At 53.1% G+C, this 26035-nt stretch overlaps 1 protein-coding gene and 1 pseudogene across 3 annotated transcripts; one reads left to right on the top strand and one right to left on the bottom strand.

Moving 5' to 3' along the window:
- Positions 1-903: 903 nt before the first annotated feature.
- On the top strand, positions 904-1838 carry LOC148051721 (olfactory receptor 14J1-like; annotated as a pseudogene).
- A 3964-nt stretch (positions 1839-5802) lies between these two features.
- On the bottom strand, positions 5803-16202 carry LOC148051720 (olfactory receptor 14A16-like). Of its 3 annotated transcripts, none has more exons than XM_087735392.1 (2): positions 15116-16202; positions 5803-5847 (listed from the first exon to the last, which is right to left on the bottom strand). In XM_087735392.1, the coding sequence occupies exons 1-2, from the start codon at positions 16091-16093 to the stop codon at positions 5803-5805; spliced, it is 1023 nt and encodes a 340-aa protein (XP_087591518.1). In that variant the 5' UTR covers positions 16094-16202. The 3 variants fall into 3 exon arrangements, with proteins under 3 accessions (XP_087591518.1, XP_087591520.1, XP_087591519.1); XM_087735394.1 differs by having other exon boundaries at positions 5803-6292; positions 15558-16006; XM_087735393.1 differs by having other exon boundaries at positions 5803-6305; positions 15562-16006.
- Between the last annotated feature and the right edge of the window lie 9833 nt (positions 16203-26035).

Below are 26035 nucleotides of genomic sequence, written 5' to 3'. Positions count from 1 at the left end.
GACCAAGGTGCCCAAGCCCTCTCTTAATTTTCCTGGCTTGAGACCCTGCTTCCTTTAGCAGACATCACCTTCAGACACCTGATCAGGCTGGACAGGGAGTCCTGTGGGGCTGTGAGCATCACTCCAGAAGGGCACAGCTCTCCTGTAGGACCTTGGTGATGTCTGAGAGCACCTGATCTGCCCACGCCAATCAGCATCCTTGTCCTGTCCTCTCCATCATACTCTGCAGAGCTGTGCTGGAAAGGAGAGGTGTTTTGAAATCTGCACCTTCAACAGGACCCCTCTGCTCCCAGTTGCTTTTCCAGAGCAACCTCTGCATGCAGTTCTCCTCCAGCTGGGAGCGGTGCAAGCATAGAGCAGCTGGGCACCAGGCTGATGGACAGAGCAGCCCTCCTGGATGGGAGCACTGACGCAGGTTTACACTGAGAGCAATGGGGCAATGCGGGAATTTTACCCTTTCCAGTATATATGTCCCAAGTGGGATGGGGGTGTCTGAATACTAAAACACAGTGTAATGAGATGCATTTGCTGCACCTCATCTCCCACCTTCCTCTGTGGAAGAAAGCGTCCTTTGGAGCTTTCACCCTGCGCTCTAGTGCAGCACAGGGAACTCCTGCCCAGGAACCCTCCCTCCAAACACCCTGGGCTGTTGCTGCCTCCATGGGTCATTGCTGTAAAGCAGGGCTGACCCTCAAGGAGCCCCTGGGGAGAGGGCACGGCTCTGCACAGCACACTCAGCCAGCACAAAGCAGAGCTGAAGCCTCGGAGGTGCATTCCGGTCACCCAGGAAAGAAAAGCTCCCTTAGGTATTTCACAATGAAGGAATCAAATTTTGCTCAGAGAAGCTTCTCTGAATTTTTCTGGTTATTCTCCTTTGGCAGTTTCCGTGCCCAGAAGCAGCAGATGTCCAATGGCAGCTCCATGAACGAGTTCCTTCTCCTGGCATTCACAGACAGGCGGGAGCTGCAGCTCTTGCACTTCTGGCTCTTCCTGGGCATCTACCTGGCTGCCCTCCTGGGCAATGGCCTCATCATCACTGCCATCGCCTGCGACCACCGCCTCCACACCCCCATGTACTTCTTCCTCCTCAACCTCTCTGTTCTTGACCTGGGCTCCATTTCCATCGCTGTCCCCAAATCCATGGCCAATTCCCTCTGGGACACCAGGGCCATCTCCTACGCAGGATGTGCTGCCCAGGTCTTCTTTGTATTCTTCTTGTTAGGTGCAGAGTATTCTCTTCTCACCATCATGGCCTATGACCGCTATGTGGCCATCTGCAAACCCCTGCACTACGGGACCCTCCTGGGCAGCAGAGCTTGTGTCCACATGGCAGCAGCTGCCTGGGGCACTGGGTTTCTCCATGCTCTGCTGCACACTGCCAATACGTTTTCCATACCCCTCTGCCACAGTAATGTTGAGGACCAGTTCTTCTGTGAATCCCCCACATCCTCAAGCTTTCTTGCTCCGATGACTACCTCAGGGAAGTTGGGCTTGTCATATTTAGCACCTTCTTCATTTTCGCTAGTTTTGTTTTCATTGTGCTGTCCTATGTGCAGATCTTCAGGGCTGTACTAAGGATCCCCTCTGAGCAGGGACGCCACAAAGCCTTTTCCACGTGCCTCCCTCACCTGGCCGTGGTCTCTCTGTATGTCACTTCTGGCACGTTTGCCTACCTGAAGCCCCCCTCCATCTCCTCCCCATCCCTGGATCTTGTGGTGGCAGTTCTGTACGCGGTGGTGCCTCCAGCAGTGAACCCCCTCATCTACAGCATGAGGAACACAGACATCAAGGAGGCCCTGCGGAAACTGTTTGAGTACAGACTACTGCAGCATCAGTAAAGTGGCCATCATCCTCAGGAAAAGCTCGCTTGCTCTTTTGATCATTTATTTCTTGTTTTTCTCGTTGTTTATTTTACGTCATATATTTCTTCCACTTAAATAATATTATTACGGCCTTGGCAGTGTTTTCTGGCGTAGAAGATGTCACACAGATATGGAGCCAGGCTCCCTGTTTAGGTAGACACAATAAAGAATCCAGCAGAAAATTCTTTGTCTCTGCTCCCATCTTGTACAACTCCTCTGCAGCTGGGGGTGCAGCCCCAGCATACAGGAGGTGTCAAGGAGCCACCAGCCCAGCTGCCACATGGAGGAGCAGGCATTCGTGGACCTTGGGGATGCCCCTCACTGCCTCAGTGGGCAGATCCTTTCTGCCACCTTCACGTTGGGGCTGCTGCTTCCCTGGAGCCATGGCTGTGGACAACAGCAGGACCTGGTCTCCTCAGAGCAGCTCTGCCAGCTGAGGGCCTGTGGAGAGCACGGGGTGGGAACCAAGACAAGCTGGCCAGGGGAAAGGGATGTCCAGGGAAAAGAGCAAGGGAGCATTTCTGTGCCTGCAGGGAGGAATCCATGAGAAAGAGAAACCTCTTTCTGCAGACATCCACTTGGGGCACGCTGCTCTGTGCCCTGACCAGGACTCTTGTGCTGGCGTGGGGTGGGGGACTGGCAATGATGGGGCATGGTCGGTCTGTGGCATCTCCTGGACCAGAGACCAGGATTCCTGCAGTTTCCCTAACCTCCCTTTCCTCATGCCAGGGTGAGCCTCCAGCCCTGGGGCTGATGGGGAGGCTGACCCTTCTCTGCTCCCTTCAGAGGGGCTGGGGCTGTGGGCTGCGGTGGGCACTGTCGTGGGGCCAGCCCAGGCTGGGCTGCTCTGTGGGGCTGGGCTGGGGAGAGGTCAGGGGAGATGGGAAGAGCCAGGAAAGGTCTGGGCTGGTCTGGAAAGTGCCCAGGAGAGGACAACACCCATGTTAGCTGAGCTGTGTGACCAGTTTGTGGAAAACTGTCTTCCATGGGAGGCACCCCACGCTGGAGCAGGGGAAGAGTGTGAGGAGTCCTCTCCCTGAGGATGAAGGAGCAGCAGAGACAACGTGTGATGAATTGACCACAACCCCCATTCCCTGTCCCCCTGCACCGCTCATTGGGGAGGAGGTAGAGAAAATCGGGAGGGAAACTGAGCCCAGGAAGAAGGAAAGGGTGGGGGGAAGGTGTTTTAAGACTGTTCTTACTTCTCATTATCTTACTCTCACTTTTGATTGGCAATAAATGAAATTAATTTCCTCAAGTTGAGTCTGTTTTGGCCATGACAGGAATTGATGGTGATCTCCCTGTCCTTATCTCGACCCACGAGCCTTTTGTCATATTTTTCTCCCCCTGTCCAGCTGAGGAGGGGGAGTGATAGAGTGGCTTGGTGGGCACCTGGCATCCAACCAGCATCACCCCACCACAGAAGTAGAACATTTCCTTCCCTTTAAATTGTTTCCTTAATTTCTTTGTTGCTTCATTTGATTTTTTGACATTTTCTGAATTGTTCTGTCATAATCAGGCCTGTAACATTAAAAACAGTATGGTTGTGTCTCACATGGAGTTCAGTGCCCTAAAACACTCCCTGCCCAGGACTGGCCTTGCCACTGCTTGCCCTTTCACACAGCCGGTCACACTCTGAGGGGCTGAGCTCTCTCAACCGTTCCAGAGAAGAAGGGTGACCGTCTTCAGGGAAACGCTCTGTTTCTGCATGGCCAACATCTTTGTGTTACCAGCACTTCTGGAAGGAGTCCCTAAATCAGCAAGACACACTCCCTTCACATTCCCTCAGCGGTGCATGAGTTGTCATTCTATTTTAGGTGCAGAAAGGGACAAGATTGTCCTGACCCAGCACCAAACTCCTCAACGCAGCTGTCTACCTCTAATCGAGTTGTCTAGGCTTCCCTTTGCAGTAAATGGAGAGACAGAAGATGTCTCAACCGAGATGCCTGGAGGTTTCCAGGTGACCAACTAATGCTCCAGAAGGGAGCCCTGGGTCACATTTCCAAGCACTTCATGGGTACATCTGTAACTCCAGGGCAGCTCAGACAGCCTCTGCATGTGGGCAAATGAATCCAGACCTGAATGTAGGTCTTTTAGTCTTGAGTTGAAACCTACTTAAAACTTATTCTAGGCAACAACTCAAAACAATCTTCATTTGCAGAATGTCAGGTATTTTGACTGAGTGCTAATACTGTCTTTTTATTTTTGTATTTGGGAGGACCACATGAGCACAGTACATTACTTCCCCTCTGCCAACATATTTATATGCAGCTGTTCATCAAAATACATTTCCTACCAGTGCTCTCAGTGGAGAAATTTTCTTCTGAAAAACTACTCTATCTATAGTGACTTATTTCCCATCTCTTCTTCAGCCTCTCTGCCCTTTCTCCTTCCTCTAACTAGTTTGTCTTTACAGAGAACTCCAGGTAAAGATTGATTGAGTAATTCAATGTGGGAGATATTTCTGGGCACCATCCAGTTCCCCTCCCTGCCCCCGACTCAATGGAGGGCTCCCCCCAGTTATGTGTCGTCCACAAACATGTCGAGGGTGAACTCTGTCCCATTGTCCAGGCCACCACTACAGATGTCAGACAGCATTGGCCCCAGCGCTTCTCCGGGAGGGACGCCTCTAGAAACTGGCCATCAGTTGGACTTTCTAACAAGGATCCTTATGTTCCCCCCAGCTGCCATGACATTTCAAAGCCAAAGGGCAGCAGCCTTGCAATGGCAGCAGCTATTTCCCTCAGCCCCCTTGGGTGCATCCCCTCTGCTCCCAGGCACTTGCCTGTGTCCAGCTGGCACTAGTGCTCCCCAGCTGCAGCTTGCTCTCACATGGCTGAAGCTTTGCTACCCCAGAGGCTGCTGGGGGACTCAAGGACCAGGGAGACTTGGGGGCAGACCTTACCAGGCAAGGGGTAGGGAAACGAGGCAATGAGATCCTCAGCCTCTTCCATGCCTGTGCAAGGCCTTTTTGGACAGCACTGGAGGTCCAAGTAATTGAATCTTGCTGGGATTTATCTGTCCCTCACTGTCAGGAGGGTATCTCGGGCCAAATTAGCCTCAGATCCACACTTGGGACTTCATCTTGGAGGGGTTTCACTTGGGAAGAAGAGCCCAGGAGTGAGGAGCTCAGTCTCATGGTGAAAAATATTTTCCTTATCTCCAGGCCGAATGCCCAGTGGTATTTTCCTCCCAATATGCACCATCACTAAGAGCTTGGCTCTGTATTCTCCATGACCTCCTCGTAGGCACTGGCAGGCTGGGCTGAGGTCCCCCTCAGTCTTCCCTTCTCAAGGCTGGACAAGCCCAGCTCCCTCAGCGTCTCCTACTGGCAAAGTGCTCCAGTCCCTGGCTGTCCTGAGGGGCCTTTGATAAACCCAATCCAGCTTGCCAATATCGTCCCAGAATTAGGTATCTGAAGTCTGGATGGAATATTCCAGAGAATCCCTTCCCTCCATCTCCTGTCCATGCTCCTGGTTGTACAGCCCAGGATGCTGGTGGCCTGCCTTGCTGCCAGGGCACACGGCTGCCTCCTGCCCAGCTCGCTGACCACCAAGACCAGTCCCATTCCCAAACACATTGCCCCATGCCCTCCTCCCCTCAGCCCATGGAGAACACCAGCACAGCAGCACGGCCTTGTGGGAGGAAACATCTTCAGCCTGTTCCTGACCTCAGCTTTGGAAGAAGAGCCCGACCTCCAGACACCGGCACTGGGGAAATCCCCTTTTATTACAGAGATGTGACATGGGAGGCCAGCTGTGCCACCAGGCAAGACACATGTGCAAAGACCTTTGGGTCAGACAGACTGGGTTCATGCCTCTGGAGAAGCGGACTGCATGTAGACATTCCTGGAGAAACACAGTTATCACAGATTAAATGCCCAAAGCACAGGAGATTCCCCAGATACATTGGAAATCACCTGTGAAGAGACATGGGCAGCTTACTGCTGCTGAAAGACTGCTGATTGAATGAGCTTCTTCAGTGCCTCTTTGAGCTCCTGGTTCCTCATGCTGTAGATGAGGGGGTTCACTCCTGGAGGCACCACTGAGTACAGAACTGCTAACACAAAGTCCAACGAAGGGGACGAGATGGAGGGGGGCTTCAAGTAGGCAAACATGGCAGTGCTGATAAACAGGGAAACCACGGCCAAGTGAGGAAAACACGTGGAAAAGGCTTTGTGGCGTCCCTGCTGTGAGGGGATCCTCAGCACGGCCCTCAAGATCTGCACATAGGACACCATAATGAGAACAAAACAACCAAATGCTACTAAGAGACTAACCACAATAAGCCCAACTTCCCTGAGGTAGGAGTGTGAGCAGGAGAGCTTGAGGATGTGGGGGATTTCACAGAAGAACTGGTCCACAGCATTGCCATGGCAGAGGGGGAGTGAAAATGTATTGGCAGTCTGCAGGAGAGCATAGAGGAACCCACTGCCCCCGGCAGCTGCTGCCATGTGGACACAAGCTCTGCTGCCCAGGAGGATCCCGTAGTGCAGGGGTTTGCAGATGGCAACATAGCGGTCGTAGGCCATGACGGTGAGGAGATAAAACTCTGCTGACATCAAAAAGACAAACACAAAGATTTGGAAAGCACATCCCATGTAGGAGATGGCCCTGGTGTCCCAGAGGGAATTGGCCATGGATTTGGGGACAGTGGTGGAGACTGAGCCCAGGTCGAGGAGGGAGAGGTTGAGGAGGAAGAAGTACATGGGGGTGTGGAGGTGGTGGTCGCAGGCGATGGCAGTGATGATGAGGCCATTGCCCAGGAGGGCAGCCAGGTAGATGCCCAGGAAGAGCCAGAAGTGCAAGAGCTGCAGCTCCTGTGTTTCTGCGAATGACCAGAGAAGGAACTGGGTGATGGTGCCGCTGTTGGATGGTTGCTTCCTCTGCCCGTGGGGTCCTGTTCTTAGAGGAAGAGTCAATGAAGGGTTAAGGGAAACTTTGCTGAGAAAAATCAAAGCTTTCTTTTAAATTCTCACTCTGATAACAGTCTGCCTCATCCCCCACCCACCCAATTCTTTTTCCAGACCTTCCTTCGGCTCTGTGGCTGCAACTCTGGCTTGTGCTGGCCGAGCAATCTGTGAGGAGCAGGGCCTCTGCCCGCTGCCTGCCAAGGAGTCAGCCCTGCTCTGCAGCAGTGAGATCATGGGAACGGTGGGAGAAGGGGTCAGTCCTACTGTTCGACTTTGACAGATGAAACTGCTCCTAACTTAGAAGGGCTTGCCAGCACCTGCACTCCCAGTGCTAAGGAACAGGGATTGATGAAGGCAACTTGAGAGGTTTGGGTTTTTTAATACTCCCCCCATTTCACCTGTGGAGTTTTCTTGGATGTCAGAAACCCTCAGCATTTCTGCTGCACTCAGGGAGAACAAAGGGAGTCCTGTGAAGCAAAAGGATTGCCTGGGGCTTAGTGTAGAAGGAGGGGAGCTGGTCTGTTGGGATTAAAACCAGCTTATGCTCCAGCCTCACAGACTGCATTGCCCACAGCCCCACAGGTTACAGGAAAGCTGGGACGCTTGTTCCCATGCACACAGCTGCATGAAAGGACCCACAAGATCAGTGTGCGACTCCACAGCTGAAATTCCCATCCCCAGAGAGCCTGGCAGCAAGAAGGAAATAACAATAACACAGACCAGTGGAGAAACAAGGCAAAACACAGTGAGGGTGTGGCTGAGAGAGGCCAGGGCAGAGGCATTGGGGCACTCAGACAGCGTTCCCCTTCCCCAGTTGTGCACGCCACCTACCAGACACCACCATTGCCGGGCAGCTGCTCTCAGCCCCTATGCTCTGCAGAGGGAACTGGGCCCGTGGCTGCAGAGCTGCACCACGGCTCTGCTGGAGCTCTGGCTGCAGAGGAGGTGGTTCACGCCTTGGAGCCCCCAGCCCTGAGGGCAGAGGCTTTGGTGGGTGGGAGAGGAGGCAAGGGGGCTTGCTCAGAGGAAGGGGTCTGCATTGGAGGGGATCATATAGAGGTTTCTGAATTCTCCCTCCCACAACATTTCTGGGTTTACTTTCCTCTCATTCCCTCATCATCTCCCTGCTGCCTGGAGATTCTCACCATGGGAGGTGTTTCCCTGTCCCATGTTTTTTCCCTCTCAGTGCTCACAGACCCCATCCCAACCTCTGTGCACTCACCTTGGCCCTCCAGAAACCTGCCTGTTTGCAGGGCAGTGGCTGGGTGCATGTTCCTGTTTCCAGGTGGAAAAGGGCAGGTCAGAAGAACCCTGATGGGTCCAGCAGAGGTGATGCTGGTGCTGTGGATAGGCAGAGCAGTGGCTGAAGGGCACATTAGGAGGCTCCTATCAGGAGTTACTGATCACTCAGTCAGGAGTCTCCCTGACTTCTTTAACGTCAATAGATCCTTTTCCATTTATCCCTTTTCCACTACCCCCCAACCCAAAATAGGAAACTGAAAAGACAAATTCAGGAACTCTTCATTGTCTTTATGGCAATCCCTGCCAGGACCTTCTCCTTGAAACATCCCTGAGGAAATATTCTGGGGGGGAACTGGAGCTGTGAGCAGCCCTGACCCACGCACCACGCTCTGGACAGCAGAAGGACCCTGCCCTACCAGGGGTCCCTTCTTCCACCCACAGATTCTCCCCACAGTGCCGTTGGGAGCTCCCTGGGCAGGCTGAGCACTGACCCTGGCACACAGACTGCTGGGGCACAGGGACCCTGCTCTGAAGGACAGCCCTGGGCATCCCTGGCTGTGCACCCGGCTTAACAGCCTTGCAGTCATCCCCGGAGGAAGGCAGCCATCATGCCCTGTCCCTCTGATGGTGCAGCAGGGAAAACCTGCTCTGGAACATGTCTTCCTCCTCTGCACTGGAGAAGCTGTGAGAATCAACCTTAAAGATCCCATAGGTTGTGGGATGTAGCAGCTTTTGGAGATCCCTCCTGCAACTGCAGCTTCACTGCCCTGCTTCCAGGGACTTACCGTGTCAAGGGCTCTGAAGATTTCTCCCACAGTGAGCTCCCAGCATTCTCCCACTCCAGGCTGCCTTTAACCTCTCTCTGCCTCGCTCCTCTCCCCTCGCTGCCTGCAGGCAGTGCCCTCAGCCCTGCTGCCCTTTGCAGAGGAGCTGCTCCTGGGCAGAGCTGTCTCTCTGCAGTGCTGCCCACTTGCCAGCAGCTCCCTCCATGCCAGTAGCCCAGCCCAGCTCGGCAGCAGAGGCCCAGCCCAAGGCAGCACTTTCTCTGCCCCTCTGGGCTCCCTCCAGGTGTCCCTGGGGCTCTAAGGGCTGACAGCGCCTGAGAGACAGCAGGGACTCTCCTCGGGAGCGGGAGTTGACACAGACTGATGTCATCACTGCCTGACCCTTTCTGAATGCTGGAGAGATGGATTTTAAAAGTGGCGTTTTCCCAAAGATGGCGTGGTGGTCTACGAGAGGTGGAAATGTTCCCGTCCCTTTACCCCTCTCCCCATCACATTGCCAGGTGGGACACCTCGGCAGTGACAGGCAGAGATCATTTCCCCCCAGTGTAGGACAGCGATTCACCTCAGCCCATAAGGTGTCTCCTCTCTGGTGAGGAGGCCAGAGACTGCAGTGGGGTTCAGCTCTCCCCCATGCACCCCACAGACCCACAGCTGCTGGGATTCCTCTTGCTTCAGCTCAGGGTGCACAAAACAGGTGCCTGCAGACCAGCCCCTGCCCTGAGCACCCACTGGGATGCGTGGGGATGGGGGGTGGCATTCAGCTGCTGTCACACAAACTCCTGGTGGCATTTGAGGTGCCAGGGGTGGTCCAAGACTTGTGGATGTGTCTGCAACCTGTGATGGAGCATACCTGGGACACTCACACCTGCCCGAGCATCAGCTGTGAGGCTGGTGGGGAGGGTGCCTTGGCCACCTCACATTACACCCAATGTTTAGGGCATCTGAACGTCTGTCAGACTCACATTTCCATGGCAGCTGCTGGACTTTCAGCTGACCAAGAGGAGGAGTGCTTGAGAAGGGGAGTCAGATCTGTCTTGCAGCACCATCCACTGCACTCCCTAGAGCTCAGCTCACTGCAAAGTTCAGGCACGTGCACATCCCTGCAGTGAAGGCACCTACCTTGGTTCAAGGCTCTGTTTTAAATGGCATCAGAAAGGCCTCTAGTGCCATGCCAGGGGAGGCTGGGGTGCCCAGTGAAACTGCCTGTGGCTAGCAAATGTGGCACAGGACCTCCAGGAAAGCCATGTCCCACTGGAGTGGGGGCTGGGCAGACACAGCAGGGCCTCCCAAAGGAGTCCGGTGCCTTTGTGCCAGCACCTGAATGCCAGCACGCCGGCAAGGAGGCAAGGTCCATCTCATCTACACCCACATGTGCTGCAAGATTGGGAGGCACATCACACCAGGGTCTCCACTCATGTCCCTGGACTCTCAACCCCTGACAGTTCTCTTCTCCCCTCTCCTCTACGCACTTACCTGATGATATGAAAAAAAAACCCATGCCACTGATGTCCACAGGCTGGCTGGAGTGCAGGCTTACCTCACCTAGGGACTTTCTCAGGGGTACCTTGTGTTCCTGGAGACTGGCACAAGGTGCTGCCGAGACAGCTCAGGCAGCAAACTTCTCTCTTGCAAGGCCATCATGGCCCAGGCCTGCCTTTCTCTGCCTCGGGGACTGCAGGGTTTGTTGTCCTCATGAGCATCTTTCATCATTACATTGCCACCTGCCATCCTTCCCAGCACATCTTTGCTCTGAAGCAAAGCCTTTGCATACGCGGGGTCCTGGGTGCTTGGTTCCAGTTTTGTCCATGAGAAGCCTTTGCCGAGCTGCTGCAACCGGAGTGTGCACCAATGCCCTCAGCCTGGGACACAGGCAGGAGCATCTGGAGCCCCTTATTCCATCATGGAGCTTCTGAGGGAAACACTGCAGTGATGTGGTGGGACAGGTTGCACAGTGTTGGGTACTGTCATGGCTAGATACAGGCTCTTTAGGGGACACTGAGGGTGATTGGTGAAGGTGAGAGAATGAGACTGGGGCATGCCCTCTATGAAGGATGGGGCAGATGGAATGTATGGTGGGGCAGAAGACACGTTGTGTGAATGCGGGTGAGGAACAGAGGAGAAACCAGTGAAGGTGACATGAAGGTGGGAGTTAGAACCATCAGTCAGGGTGAGGAAGTGGACAAAGTCTTCTGTAGGCAGCCGAGGAATTCCCCAGATCAGCGACCCTTGCACTCACTGGATGGGCAAAGTGCTTGCGTGCAAACAGTCCCATGGGCTCCTGGAGAATCTCAGGGTTAACTTCTTTTCCCAGCTTCCAAGCTGGCCAAGAGGGTGAGTCAGGGCTGGGCAGGGATGTTGAAATGTCAGCCTTGGCTGTGGTGACTGTGGAGACCAGCAGAGCGCAGGTTTGGGATCTCAGAGAAGCAGACATTGTCCTGCTCATAGCCCTGGTAGTAGGAGATCCCATGGAGAGGAAGCTCTGAAAGGGAAAAATCTACGAAAGCTGAGAGGCCTTTAAGGACATCTTCCTCCGGGCACTGGAAGGGTCTGTCCTGATACGCAGGGAAACAACCCTTCACCTCAGGAAACCCACTGAGCTCAACAGGAACCTCATGGCTGAGGTCCGGTGCCACAAGGAGGTGGAAGCAGGGAGAGGCTCCAAAGGAGGAGTTTAGAAACATTGTCTGGAGAAATAAGGATTGTGTTAGGCGAGTCAAAGCTCCCCAAAAGGTCAAGCTTGCAAGGGATGTCAAAGGGCAACGAGGTAAGCTGCTCCATCTTCCTTAACCATGACAAAACCACAGAAAGGTGAAGTGGGCCACTGCTGAATTCCGGAAGAGTAGATGCAGCTCGGTCTGAGGTACACGATGTCTTCTTTTCCTCTGTCTTCACCAGCAAGCTCTCCCAGGTCTTTGTGCCCTCAGGCAGGACTCAAGGAGGAAGAGAACAACCAGCAGTGGATGAGGATCAGGTCAGGGGCTCCTTAAGCAAACTCACCCCTTCGGAGTCTACGGAGGGGATGGGCTGCATCCAAGGGCGCTCTTTCTCTGCAGTCCCTGGATGGGCTGTTAGCAAGCAGAAGGCCAAGGGACATGACACTGGAGAGTGATCCATGGCACCCTAGCTGAAACACCCCGTGTCAGGTTTAGTGCAGCAGCCAAGCGCAGAGGCATATGGAAATGTGTCAGGGTCCTACTGAGCACCTTCCTTGGTCACAGGCCAGCTGGGAAGTGGAAGAGGGAAAGGGGCTGAGCAGCAGTGATCCCTGTCTGGCTGGGTCTGCTTCTCACCCTGACCAGCATGGCCAGTGCAGGGCCACCCCATGGCCGCAGGGCACCACAGACCCCTCGCTCTGCAGAGCAGCACCGCCAGCTCAGGGCCCTGTGGGGAGCGTGGCCAGGGGTGCAGGAACGGCCGGCCAGGCCAGCATGGACACACTCACCTGGGGAAAGGGTCTCTGGGGAGAAGGGGTGTCCAGGGAGAAGAGCAGGGCACCATGGCTGTGGAGGGGAAAATTAAAAGAGCACCCCGTTCCTGTGTGTCCAGCTGGGGCAGGCTGCTGTGCTGCTGGGGCAGCAGGAGCTACCAGAGGAGCGCCAGGGCCAGGACCCTCGTGCTGTCCTGGGGAGCAGGACTGGCACAGGGGGGAAGCAGGCTGCTGGTGGTGGGGATCTCCTGAGCATGACGGCAGGAGGGACACTGTCACAGCCCTCTGTTTCCTGCTGTCATGGCCAGCCTCCAGGCCTGGGGCTGCTGGGGAGGCTGAGACACCTCTCTGCCCTGTAAAAGCTGCTGTGCCCTTCGGAGGGGCTGGGGCTGTGGGGTGAGTGCCCAGAGCTCTGCAGCAGCCTGTGGCTGGCATTGGCATGGGGCCAGCCCAGACTGGGCTGCTCTCCTGGGATGGGAAGGGATGGGGAGAGGGCAGAGGAGGTGGGGAGAGCTGGGGAGGGGCTAGGCTGGAAAGTTCCCAGGAAACGAAAACACCAGCGTACAGCTCAGCTGTGTGAGTGTGGAGGGTGGGAGCACGCAGCAGTGTCCTCACACAGCCAGGCCTGGCAGAGACCTGAAGGGCCAGCAGAGCAGGACCTGGTCTGTGCCATAGTCCCTGCACACCGCGAGCAAGTTGCCCCAGGGTGATCATCACAGACCTCCACGTATTCTCTCTTCAAAAACCTCTCCAAGGGAAAGATTCACTGAGCCATAGAATAAATAGTGTCTGAAGAGAGCCCTGAACATCATCTTGCCTCACTCTCCTGCTCAAGGCAGGGTGAACCAGATGAGGCTGTTCAAGGCCTCCGCCCAGCTTTGCATCATCCAGAACGGAGCTGAAAGTGCGCTCCATCACATCATACAGGGGGATAATAAAGACGTCGCACAGCGTTGGCCCAAGTGCTGGTCAGTGAGGGATGCCATCAGCAGCTGGCTGCCCAGAGGACTTTGTACCACTGGTGACATTTGGGCCTGATCATCCAGCCAACTTCCCACCGAATGTCCACTTCTTCAGCCCAGGTAGAACTAACCTGACTGTAAGGACACCACAGGAGACCAAGGCCTTGCAAAATTCCATGTACACAACACGCCTTTCTTTCCCCTGCCCTTTTTGGTTCAGCAATCCCTTTCTTGTCCTTCAAGGGCCTGGAAATGGCTGCAGGATGACATGTCCCATCCCCTTCCCAGGGACAGAGGCAGGCTGATCAGCCTGTAATTCTCCCAGTTCCCATTCCCGTCCTTCTTGAAGATGGGACTGATGTCTGCCTTTTCCAGGGACCCCAGAACGTCTCTGATTGCTCTGGCACTTTTGAGAGCACAATCCAGAATCACGGGCAAGGGTGACTTGGCAGACAGGAGCCCTTGCAAGGAGCCTGTCCCAGGCAGCTGAGATGAATCTCCCTGGGCCAGGGGGGTTTGTTCCTGGAGTCACACACAGGAATGGCAGGGTTCTGTCAGGCGTCCACATCTGAGCTGGCCTCGTGGACTCCTTATGCACCCAGGGGTGTTCAGAGACCCAGTCCTTCCCTCTTACACACAGAGGCAGGGCACTGCAGGAGTCATAGTGTCTCTCAGGCCTCCTGCTGCCACTTCCAGAGGCTGGGAGGCACCTCAGCCCTGCGGTGTATCACCCTGCTCTGCACTCACCTGAGATGTCCCTTGTCATGGGGAGTGGACATGGGGACCTCGGCTCAAGTAAGAACATCCTACTCCTACATTCAGGCGGTTTCCCATGGGATCTTACTCCCAATGTGAAGTGACCCCGAGGCAGTGTCTGTCCCACAGGCCTTCATGGAACCCCAAGGAATAGCTGATGGCATTTGTGCTCAGTCAGGTTCAGCTCAGCTCATGTATGTGATGTGTGTGCTTACATCTCCTCTGTACAATGCAAACATGGACTTCTGACCTACTCCTTTGGTGACCTTCCATGGAGGGGCAAAGCACCTCTTCAGGCTGGGGTGAGAGGCCAGTGCTGGCAATGGTGGTTGTGAGGGGCTAGTGCAGGATGATTGCCCTGGGGCAGCTTCCCCAGGGTGCACAGCGAACACAGGCACAGACCAGACCCAGCCCTGCTGGTCCTTCAGGTCTCTCATAGGAGGCCTGGCTGTGCAGGGATGCTGCTGCGGGCCCCAACCCTGCACACTCACATTCTTTAGCTGTATACTGGTGTTTTCATCTGCGGTCTGCTTTCCTGGGCATGTTCCTGAGAGAATCTTTGGAAAACACCTAAGCCTTCAGGCACTGCCCTGAGATGATCACCGTTCTTTTTGGAAATGCTCTTATGGGAGCCAGTTCTGTCACAGAAGTGCCCATTGCCTGTCTCCGCCTGTGGTGACAGGACGACCACGCAGCACGACTGTGCCCAAGATGCCAGAGCACTCAGGTATTACACCAACGCAAGGGATCAGGAAGAGAGTGTGGAAGTGGCAAGAGAACAACCCTGGAAGACCAAGCGCTGGTGCTCCCTGGCAGTGCTGCCATGCTGGGACTCTTTTCCCCTCCACCCATGCACCCAGGAACTGTCCCTGCAGCTCCAAAAAGGCCTTGGAAAAAGGATGTCAGGAAAAAAATTATTGCGGCAGGGTCCTTTATTTTGTTTAAAAACACAGGGAACATGGCTCTTCATTTACACTGCTGCTCAGTAAGAAAAGCAAAGCAGACAGTGAATTAGAAAGGAGATGACAACATTATCACAACAAAAAAGCCACCACCAACAACAAAAAATACAGAAGACAGGCTGGGCCTGTAATGAGCTACAATATAACTGCTATGCAGAAGCAATTTATTGCTCCAAAAAAACATCTAGTTACCAGTTTCCATACTGCATCCGTGAGCTCCTGGTTCCTCATGCTGTAGATGAGGGGGTTCACTGCTGGAGGCACCACTGAGTACAGAACTGCTAACACAAAGTCCAGCGAAGGGGAGGAGATGGAGGGGGGCTTCAGGTAGGCAAACATGGCAGTGCTGACAAACAGGGAAACCACGGCCAGGTGAGGGAGGCACGTGGAAAAGGCTTTGTGGCGTCCCTGCTGTGAGGGGATCCTCAGCACAGCCCTGAAGATCTGCACATAGGACACCACAATGAAAACAAAACATCCCAAAAAAAGAAAACCACTACCCACAATAAGCCCAACCTCCCTGAGGTAGGAGTGTGAACAGGAGAGCTTGAGGATCTGGGGGATTTCAGAGAAGAACTGGTCCACAGCATTGCCTTGGCAGAGGGGGAGTGAAAATGTATTCTCAGTGTGCAAGAGACCGTTCAGAAACCCACTGCCCCAGGCAGCTGCTGCCATGTGGACACAAGCTCTGCTGCCCAGGAGGGTCCCGTAGTGCAGGGGTTTGCAGATGGCCACATAGCGGTCATAGGCCATGATGGTGAGAAGATACGATTCTGCTGACATCAAAAAGACAAACAGAAAGAGCTGGGCAGCACATCCTGCGTAGGAGATGGCCCTGGTGTCCCAGAGGGAATTGGCCATGGCTTTGGGGACAGTTGTAGAGATGGATCCCAGGTCAAGAACAGAAAGGTTGAGGAGGAAGAAGTACATGGGGGTGTGGAGGTGGTGGTCGCAGGCTACGGTGGTGATGATGAGGCCGTTGCTGAGGAGGGCAGCCAGGTAGATGCCCAGGAAGAGCCAGAAGTGCAAGAGCTGCAGCTCCCGTGTGTCTGCGAATGCCAGGAGGATGAACTGGGTGATGGAGCTGCTGTTGGACATTTGCTGCCTCTGAGCATGGGACACTGTCAGAGAAGGAAAAGAGAGTGTCAAGTCAGGGGAGACTTCTCTCAGCAAAATCAAAGCCATTTCTCATACAGCCTCCCCCAACTACACACATTCACCCTTTTCCTTTTCTAGGAGACCTTTCTTGAGCTCTGTGGCTGCAGCCGTGGTTGATGCTGGCTGAATGTGCCATGAGGAGCAGGGATTCTTCCCACTGGCTGCCGAGGAGTCAGCCCTGCTCTGCAGTGGCTTCATGGGAAGAGTGGGGGCAGGGGCCAGTCCTGGTGTTCGACCTTGTCTCATGAAACTGCTCCTAGTGCAGAAGGGGCTGTCAGCATCTGCACTGCCAGTGATAAGGAACTGAGGTGGCAGAAGGCAGGTTGAGAGGTTGGGTTTTTTTCACATCTCCTCCTCCCCTCGCACCCAGGGGAGTGTTCTTGGATGTCAGAAAGGCTCAACATTTGTGCTGCCCTCAGGGAGAACAGAGGGAGTCCTGCGAGGCAAGAGGGTTGCCTGTGGCTCAGTGCAGAGGGAGGGGAGCTGGTCTGTCCCTCCGTCTGGCTCCCAGCTGCCCTGGGCTTGCCCCTTTCTGAGCTGGAGGGTGATCACATTGTCATATAACCCTGAAAAGCCACCAAGCACTGCTGTGAGCAGAGGGATCCACCTCAGACCACTAAACGTCTCACCCTTTCTCAAGGTCTCAACACTCAACTTTTAGTCCCAGACACACAAGGCTCATTTCATAAACCCGTCACCATTTTCCCTGTCATAGCATCTCTGTGCTTCTCCATGGGGCTGAAGATAACACAAAGTAGTTAAGGGCAGGTTTGCATCCTGGAGGGAAGCTCACAACTTGGAAGGAATCTTCAAGGAGATAGCCAAGTGTGCTAACGATGGCATTTGAGTAAGGGAGATTCAGCTCATTCCCCAGCCCCACAGGCTTCAATGTCCACAGCATCAAAGCTGGGACATGTGTGCCCATGGGCACAAATGCATGAAAGGACCCACAAGATCAGTGTGTGACTGTGCAGCTGAAATTCCACCTCCCCAGAGGGTCTGGCAGCAAGAACAAGATAACAATAGCAATAACACAGACCAGTGGAGGAACAAGGCAAAACACAGTGAGGGTGTGGCTGAGAGAGGCCAGGGCAGAGGCATTGGGGCACTCAGACAGCGTTCCCCTTCCCCAGCTGTGCACGCCACCTCCCAGACACCACCATTGCCGGGCAGCTGCTCTCAGCCCCTGTGCTCTGCAGAGGGAACTGGGCCCGTGGCTGCAGAGCTGCACCACGGCTCTGCTGGAGCTCTGGCTGCAGAGGAGGTGGTTCACGCCTTGGAGCCCCCAGCCCTGAGGGCAGAGGCTTTGGTGGGTGGGAGAGGAGGCAAGGGGGCTTGCTCAGAGGAAGGGGTCTGCATTGGAGGGGATCATACGGAGGTTTCTGAATTCTCCCTCCCACAACATTTCTGGTTTTAGTTTCCTCTCATTCCCAGATCATATCCCTGCTGCCTGGAGATTTTCCTGCTGGGAGGTGTTTCCCTGTCCCATGTCTTTTCCCTGTCAGCAATCACAGACCCCATCCCAACCTCTGTGCACTCACCTTGGCCCGACAGAAACCTGCCTGTTTGCAGGGCACTTGCTGGGCGTATGTTGCTGTTTGCAGGCGGAAAAAAGGACAGGTCCCTAACCCCAATCTGTCCAGCAGAGGTGATGCTGGTGCTGCCCATAGGCAGAGGAGTGACTGAAAACACATCAGGGGACTCCTGGAAGACCTACTGGTCACTCAAAGTTACAGTTCAGCAGTCTCAGTGACTTGTCAAAATTAAGAACTCCTTTATCATTTGTCTCTTCCCGTTCCCCAAGAGCAGGAAATTAAAACACAGACTCAGGAAAGTTCCTTATCTTTGGAATTCTTGTCTTGCTCGTCTCCTTGAAACCTCCTCTTGGAAATATTCTGGAAGTGAGATGAAGCTCTGAGCAGCCTTGACCCACACAGCACCCTCTCAACAGCAGAAGCACCCTGCCCTGCCAGGGCTCACTCCTTCTGCCACAGCTTCTCCCCATAGCGCCGTTTGGAGCTCCCCAGGCAGGCTGAGTGCTGACCCCGGCAGGCGGCAGAGTCCCTGCCCCAGCACACAGCCCCTGGGGTGCAGGGACCCGGCTCAGAAGGGCAGCCCTGGGCACCCCTGGCTGCACACCCACCTTCACACCCCTGCAGCCATCCCTGGGAGAAGGCAGCCGTCCTGTTCTGTCCCTCTGATGGTGCAGGAGGGAGTCCCTGCCCTGGAGCACGCCCTCCTCCTCTGCCTTAGATAAACTCTGAGAGTTGTATTTACAGATACCATAAGGTGCGGGGTTTTGCCAGCTTTAGGAAAGCACCCAGCAAAAGGCAGCTGCATTGTCTTGTAGCCAGAGACTTACCATGTAGAGGGCTGTGAAGATCTCTCCCCCAGTGAGCTCTCAGCATCCTCCCACTCCACACTGCCTTTAACCTCTCTCTGCCTCGCTCCTCTCCCCTTGTTGCCTGCAGGCAGTGCCCTCGGCCCTGCTGCCATTTGCAGAGGAGCTGCTCCTGGGCAGAGCTGTCTCTCTGCAGCGCTGCCCACTTGCCAGCAGCTCCCTCCATGCCAGGAGCCCAGCCCAGCTCAGCAGCAGAGGCCCAGCCCAAGGCAGCACTTTCTCTGCCCCTCTGGGCTCCCTCCAGGTGTCCCTGGGGCTGCAGGGGAACCTGCTGGGAAACAGGCTGAAGGCATCACTCATGTTCCCTCCCTCAGCTTCTCCCCTGCAGTGTCATTACTCCTATTAGAAAAATAGTTGGGCATGAGAATTACTTTTTTTGTCCCATCCTTAGACAGGACACATGGAAGGTGACAGGGAAGGATCTAATTTCTCCAAGCTGGGAGGACGTGTTCTGTTGAGTGAATTTAGGCATTTCATCCTGGGTCCTTAGATCTGGGGATAGAAAGACATGCAGCTCTCTCTTGCCCATGCCATATCTCTGCTTTTGCACACACGGGGTCTTGGACACTTGGTACCAGGGTTTCTTATGGCAAATATGAGCTTGCCTGGTTCCACAGCTGTGTTGCTTCAGTCCAAATGTGTGCCAGTGCTGTCAGCCAGGAGCACAGACAGGATGAGTGGGAGCCGTTAATGTCAGAGACAGAGCTGTGATACTGATGGAATAAACTGCCAAGGCATGGTGGCAGAGCTCAGGACAGCTGCTCTTCAAGGACAGCATCCTCCAAGCTCCGCAAGGGTCCAGATCAAAACTCAGTCTAAACTTGAAAGGCAATTGAGGGGCACCATAAGGAGTGTTTACTGCTTCAGGAACAGTTAAAGAAGAAACAAAGATCCTGTGTGGCCACTGCTGAATTTAGGAAGAGCAGGTGGAGATAGATGTGAGATTCCCTGTGTCCTCTTTGCCTCAGACTTCCCCAGCAAGGTCTCCCAGGCCTTTGTGCCTTGAGGTAGAACTCTGGAGGAGACCAGGCAGCAGTGGATGGGGACCAAGTCAGGGGTCCCTTGAACAAACCATCTTTTACCAGTCTATGGGACAGTAGGGGCACCATCCCAGGGAGCTGAGTGAGCAGGCCAATGGCACAGCGAGGCCACTCTCCAGCATCTTTGATGGGTCACAGACACTCTGGGAACTCCCTGATCACTGGCAGCACCTCTACAATGCATACACCTTTCCAGAATGCCCAAATGATGAGCAGGGGAATGAATGAGCAGGGCTGTGGCCCAGTGCATGTCCACTCGGATCCCATTTCTGGGTGTCTGAAAGAGAAGGAGACTGGATTTACCCAGGGGAGCTTGTTCCTGGCCATCCTCTTTGCTTTCAGTTTCCAATTTCAGTGGAGGGCCACAGAGATGGTCAAGGTTGGAGCACTGGTCCTGTTAGGAGAGGCTGAGGGAGCTGGGCTTGTTAACCCTGGAGAATGGAGGGCTTTGCGGGGAGGATGGAAGAGACTTGCATTGCCTACGGTGAGGTTCCCAAGAAGACACTGTGGTGCAAGGCAGGAGCACAGGAGGCAACGAGCTGGAACACGAGAGGGTCAGGCTCAAGATAGGGAGAAACTTTTGCAACATGAGGACAGCCAGACATGGGAAGCCATTTCCCAGAGCGTGTGCGCTGCCTCCATCCCTGGAAGTTTCTCAGGCCCATCTGGATAAAACCATGAGCAACCTGGTGTGACCCTGCTTTGAGCAGGATGTTTTCTACAGATATCTAGCCAGGTCCCTTCCAGCCTGAATGACACACTCCTTCCTCACAGCTCTGTGTCCTCAACATGAGGGAAAGCCCTCAGGTTCCCTCTGACTGTGGAAATACTTCACATCAGGTACAAGGCAGCAGCACAGCCACCCCAAACAGTCCCAGTGCCATCCCTGGCCTCATCTTTAAGTTACTGCTTCCCTTCTTCCCCCTCTCAAATTCTTCACTGTTCTCATTCTCACACCTTCCAAAAAGGCCAGCCTGCCCTGGCTGGCTGGGGTGGAGTGCATTGTCTTCATAGCAGCCCGTAGGGCTCCATGTTTCAGATTTGTGACCAAAACTCTTTTAGCTATTGCTGAAGAGTGCTTAAACAACAGGAAGACCTTCTCTGTTTCTCACGCTGTCCTTCCAATGAGTGGGCTGGGGTTGGGCAAGAAGTTGGGAGTGGATGCAGCAAGAACAGCTGACCCCAAATGACCAAAGGGCTATTCCATTCCAGAGGGTATCACGCTCAGCAATAAAAGCCCAGAGAAAGGAACAGGAAGGGGGGACATTTGTGGTTATGACATTTGCTTTCCCAAGTCACTGTTAGACATGATGAAGGCCTTTTTTAATTCCAACCCATGAGCTTGTCTCACTTTTACCTTTCCCTGGGCTGCTGTTGGGGGAGTGAGCAAGTGACTGTGTGACTGATTAGTTACTGGCTGGGGTCAACCCACCACACTTGTTAATCCTTTCCACATTGGCCGTGCTTGTCTTCTTTTACATTCTCCTGTGGTGTTTCTGAGGTGATTGCTGTGCTACTTTCTACCTTGGGCAGCAAATCCATGAAACAGGTCACCCCTTACATTACCTGTAGTGTCCTGCAATTGCTCACGGTGTTATCTTGTCAGAGTGTCGGGCATCTGCACACATACCATGACATCGGAGCCACTGCCTTGCAGTGTTCCCAAAGAGAAGAGATTCAGCTGAAGCTGAGGGTCTCGACATCAGGCACTCATGGGAGCAGAATTCCATCACTGGCAGCCAGGAATGTCACCTTTCTTAATTTCTTCTCCTCCCAAGACCTGAGCAAGTGATGGGGAGAAAGGAAGAAAGGAGAGGGTTCCTCACTGCTTTTGCAGTCTGCACACAGCTGAATTTTATCCTACTAGCAATCAAAAGTTTAGTTCAGGTTAATGTTGCTACCAAGCAGGATTCTTTGAAAGTGTTCAGATACTGTGTGCTTCTCTTAAGGGACAGAGAGTCTAGAAAGGCATCATCCAACATAAACAACTGTCCTACAGATATGTGTGGAGAAGAGGTGAATTTTACTCATGAGGATTATTAACTAAGGAGTGTCAACCCTCAAATCATCATAAGGGGACTGAGGCACCTACATGCTGTAATGGATGTCATAGATCCACATGACACAGGATGAGTAAGACCACCTAAAGGAGGCATCTGGAGGGCTGGCTGGTGCTGTCAATGAAGAAAATTAAACAATATTGGAGAGTAATGAGGAAAGCCAAAGTTCTCAATCAAGAGCTTGCTGGAAAGAGCCAAAAGGAAGGCTGGGTCTGGGTGACAGCTACCCCATGCTCTGGGGGTAAGGTACGCGGTTCAGACATCTTCCCTGGTGGCTGGTTCTCTGGACCTGAACCACGCAGCAGCCAGGTTTCTCAGCAGGGCTTTCCATTTCCCCTTCCAGAAATGACCATGTCTCTCCATTCAGCAATTCATGGACCCCTATCTACCAGTTGGGCAAGGACATTCTGTTGAGAGGAAGACCTCCCTGAGGCACATCTGTCCTTGAGGTCCATGGGCTTGTGCAAGGCTCAAGGTGGAGCTCCTTTGGTGCCGATATTTCTATTGCAGAGCACCCTCTGAGCACCACTGCCTGAAAAGATGATGGAATGATCATCAACATTTAAAGAAACCCTGAGCACATTTTCCATCAGCTGAAATGCCTTGAACAGTTTTCATCCATAGACAATGCTTTCCCGTGATGCCAACATGGACATTTCCAGCCCACGTACTACACTCAGGAGAAGAAATACTCATCTCCCCTGTTACACCCCTGACCCTGCTCTGCCCAGCACACTGTGTATTGACTCTCAGCACGCTTTCACATCTTTCCACATGTCCTGCTTGAACTGACCACTTCTGAAGGCATCTTTTCAGCAGGCTGCCTGGGCGTACGCATTTCCCAGTGTCCATCCAGCTTTCCTCCTCCCATTGCTCTCTACCCATTCCCACACCTCTCAGCTCCTCAGGTGCTGCCCTGAGCTTCAGGCAGTTTGAAGCTTGCCTTGTCTTTCAGCAGGCTGCCTGATGGCCTCTTGAGCCATCTCCTCACTTGTGTTTCTACCTGTTTTCCCATGTATCTCACTGAAAGTGTTCTGCTAAGTTTACCGACAGTGGGAAGTGGACTTCAGTGGAGGAAACTTGGACTACATCTATTATTTTTTACTGAGCTATTCTTTTCTTTTTCTTTTTTCTTTTTTCTTTTTCTTTTTTAAAAATTGGGAGGTAAGAAACATTATTCTGTGACTGTGTGCAGCTGATTCTCCAAAGAAAGCAGGTGAGAATGTGTGCAAATGAGCTGAAGCATTGAGCTACAGTCTTTAGTGGAAAGAGCTTAGAGGTGAGAAATCCTGATGCAAGTCCCAGGCGGCCACTGAGAGAAATGACTGGTGGGGGAGGGGGCAGGGGGACCAAGGATGACGATGGGACACAGGACAAAGATGGGCTGTACAGTGTCTGACAGAAATGATCTTAACTTTCCTACATCTGCAGGCTTCATCAAGAGATGCTCTGGGTCAATCTGAATTGGAGAAGGCTGGTCTTACTTGTTCTGTAAACAGAAAAATAAAGAAAACAGGAAAAAAGAAGAAAAACTGATTTATTGTGCCTTCTTATTTAAATCTTCTCTCCTTGGCTACTCTCCTGAAAGTTTTCAAAGTAGCCACAGAAGGCTTGAAGAATTCGGGAAAATGATGCAGAGAGACATGGCTTGTTAGGGTGTTTTGCATGTTAATGAGCTCTCTGGTGCCAAGTTCCTGAACTGCAAAGACTGAAAGAATGAACAAGCCTCTAGAAAAGTGGAAGGCAGAAGCAAACACCAAGTTTCTGAGGGCACTGGGGGCCCCACTGAGGGCCAACGCTGACAAGGCCATGAAGGCAATGAGCAGTCAACGTGTCGGTCCCTGGGGGCTCATCAAGCAGAAACTGGGAGCCACTGGTTGCAGCTGGAAAAGGCCATGTGCTGGTGGCTCTGATGCCATGTAAGCCCTTGGTGTTTGTTTATGATCAGAGTGGCCAAGCCCTGCCCCCCAGGACCTGGTAAAGGAGGTCCTTCATGCCTTGCTCAGGACTCTGCCTAGGGTCAGTGTGAGCGGGGGGGTTGTGTCCGGGGCAGGAGGCAGGAGGCAGGTTGGTGTTAGATTGGTGTTAGATTCTGTTCCTTTAATGACAAAGGTGTGGTTTTCTGGGGATGTGCCAACGCATGTGAATTCCACAAAAACCATCTGGCTTCATAGGCCTGCTAATGGCCCTCAATCACCTAAGCTGTCCCTGTCCCAGACTTGCTTGCCTCCTCAATCCCAGCACTGTACTGCACAACCTCCTTATTCTCCTAGCCTCAAATCAAACACTGAATGATTCCACTTTAGCATGACTTCCCCTTGCTCTTTCAGCTCTTCTTCTGGCCCATAACACACTTTCTATAACGCACACACCACTCTCTCCCTCCAGTCCCATTTCTCTCACAAAGGCTTCCCACCTCCCCTGCAGTAATGGGACCTCACTCCAGGAGCTTCATGCATTCTCCAGGCTCATGGATGTTTCCTGAATTCCAGGCAAGTTTGGGTAGTGAAGGAGAGGAAGACAGAAAAGTCGGCTCGTGGGGCATGATGAACAGTGTTCATCCACCCCCAGCAACGAGCACTCCCCATCTGCCAGGTTGAGGCATGCTCCCATGATGGAAAGTCCTCATATAAGCCCTGCTTTGTGCAGGGACCTTCAGTCACACTTCCGGGGCACATCCACTCCTCTTCCACCCACAGACATCAATGGCTTTCCATTTCTGGGCTCAGACATGGTTGGAAGGATTTGCTAAAGCCCTGAACCATCACCTTGCTTCTCACTGACATCCCTCCACCCTCCCTCCCATCCCTACACACTGCCAGTCACTGCCTAATTGCCAACTGGAAAGTTAAGAAGCTCTCAAGGCTTTCCATCTCGTTCTCTGGGGATGGCCATGTTTCTCCAGTCACCGTTCATGGATCCTTCAGACATCCGTTGAGGAAGCACACCAAGATGTGTGAGAGGAGGGCCTCCCTGAGGCCTCCCTGTACTCTCTGAGGTCTAAATGCTTGTGCAAGGCCTCGGGAGGAGTGTATCTGGTGCCCACATTTGTATTGCAGATGGCTGGTCTGCAACGGACCAGGAATGGAACAGAACTGGTGTCAGGACTGCCGTGGGAGGGGACACTTGGTGTCCTGGGTGGGGCTGGAGTGGAGTTAACTTTCTCCATTAATTAATTTTAGTTAATTAATTTTAGTTAATTTTCTCCATAGCAGCCCCTACGGTGCTATGTTTTGGGGTTGTGACCAAACCAGTGTTGATAAAACACTGATGTTTTAGCTGTTGCTGAACAGCAGCTGCACAGTGCAAAGGCTTTTGCTGTTTCTCCTGCTGCCCAACCAACGAGCAGGCTGAGTGTGGGCAAGAAGCTGGGAGGGGAATCAGCCGGGACATCTGACCCCAACTGACCAAAGGGATATCTCATACAACATCATGCTCAGCAATAAAAGCTGGGGGAGGAAGGAGGAAGACATTTGGGACTATGGCCTTCCTCTTCCCAAGTAATCCTTACTCATGATGGAGCCCTGCTTGGCTGGAAAGGACTAAACACCTGCCTGCCAATGGGAAGCAGCGAACGTATTCCTGATTTTGCTTTGGTTTTACCTATTCAGGTGTCCTCTTCTTGACCCATGAGTTCCTCACTTTGCCATTCTGATTCTCTCCCCACCCCTCAGGAGAGGAGAGTGAGCGAGCGCCTGGGTGGGGTCTTAGCAGCCATGTTATGGACTTATTTCTCTTTAAATTAAAAGCAGTGACAGTACCTTGCTCTAAAATTTCTTCTTCTTCTTGATTATATATTTAATTTCTTTAAATTTATTCCTCTCATTCCTTCTTAATTGACAAGACAGTTGTAACATAAGAGTATTTAGATTTTGGCATGAAGTTTTTAGAACTGTGCTTTTTCTCTCACTGCTAACCATTTCTTACCATTTCACAGTACCATCTCTCAGACAATGTTGCCCCTAATTCATCTCTGCTACCTATCTTTCATTCTTATTTCAAGTGTGTGTGTGTGTGAGTTCATTGTTTTACCAAAAAACGTCAAGGGGCAGATCCCAAACTGGGCAAAAGCACAAAGCAGGCCACATTTTTATGTGATGGACACTGACACAACACCATTATCTCCATTTTGCATCTCTGAAGACCTAACCCTTCCACAGAGTGCCTGGAAGGTCTGACGTCCCTCCATCTTCCCTGTACATCAGCATCAAAGGTGAAATTACTCCAGTCAGAGGTGCTGTTTGGATTCTACTCACTGCCTAAACCACCACATGGGTCAGGAGATATTCCACGACAGCTCAATGGGCATCATACACTTCTGGGGCTAAAAGGGGAATGTCATGGGTCATGGCATGCTAATACTTGTGTTCAGGGATCTGGTCAAATGACCCCTCTCCATTTCTGTAACAGTGCTTGAGTTTGCTCAAGGAACCCTTGAGTCGATCCCCATGCACTGCTGGTTGTCGTC

This window comes from Nipponia nippon, unplaced genomic scaffold (genome assembly GCF_047370975.1).
Source record: "Nipponia nippon isolate SJK-2023a ecotype South Korea unplaced genomic scaffold, ASM4737097v1 scaffold_56, whole genome shotgun sequence".
NCBI lineage: Eukaryota > Metazoa > Chordata > Aves > Pelecaniformes > Threskiornithidae > Nipponia > Nipponia nippon.
The sequence above is the reverse complement of the archived record's forward strand: the minus strand, read 5'-3'. Positions and strand labels throughout refer to the sequence as shown.

Bases quoted from the DNA above. Each gene is read 5' to 3' on its own strand.
- LOC148051720 (XM_087735392.1), bottom strand. From the start codon at position 16,093: ATGGCTTTGATTTTGCTGAGAGAAGTCTCCCCTGACTTGACACTCTCT. The intron at 5,848-15,115 runs GCAGTATGGAAA...GAGCTCAAAGAG, and splicing joins GGAACCAGGAGCTCACGGAT to GCACTGAAGAAGCTCATTCA.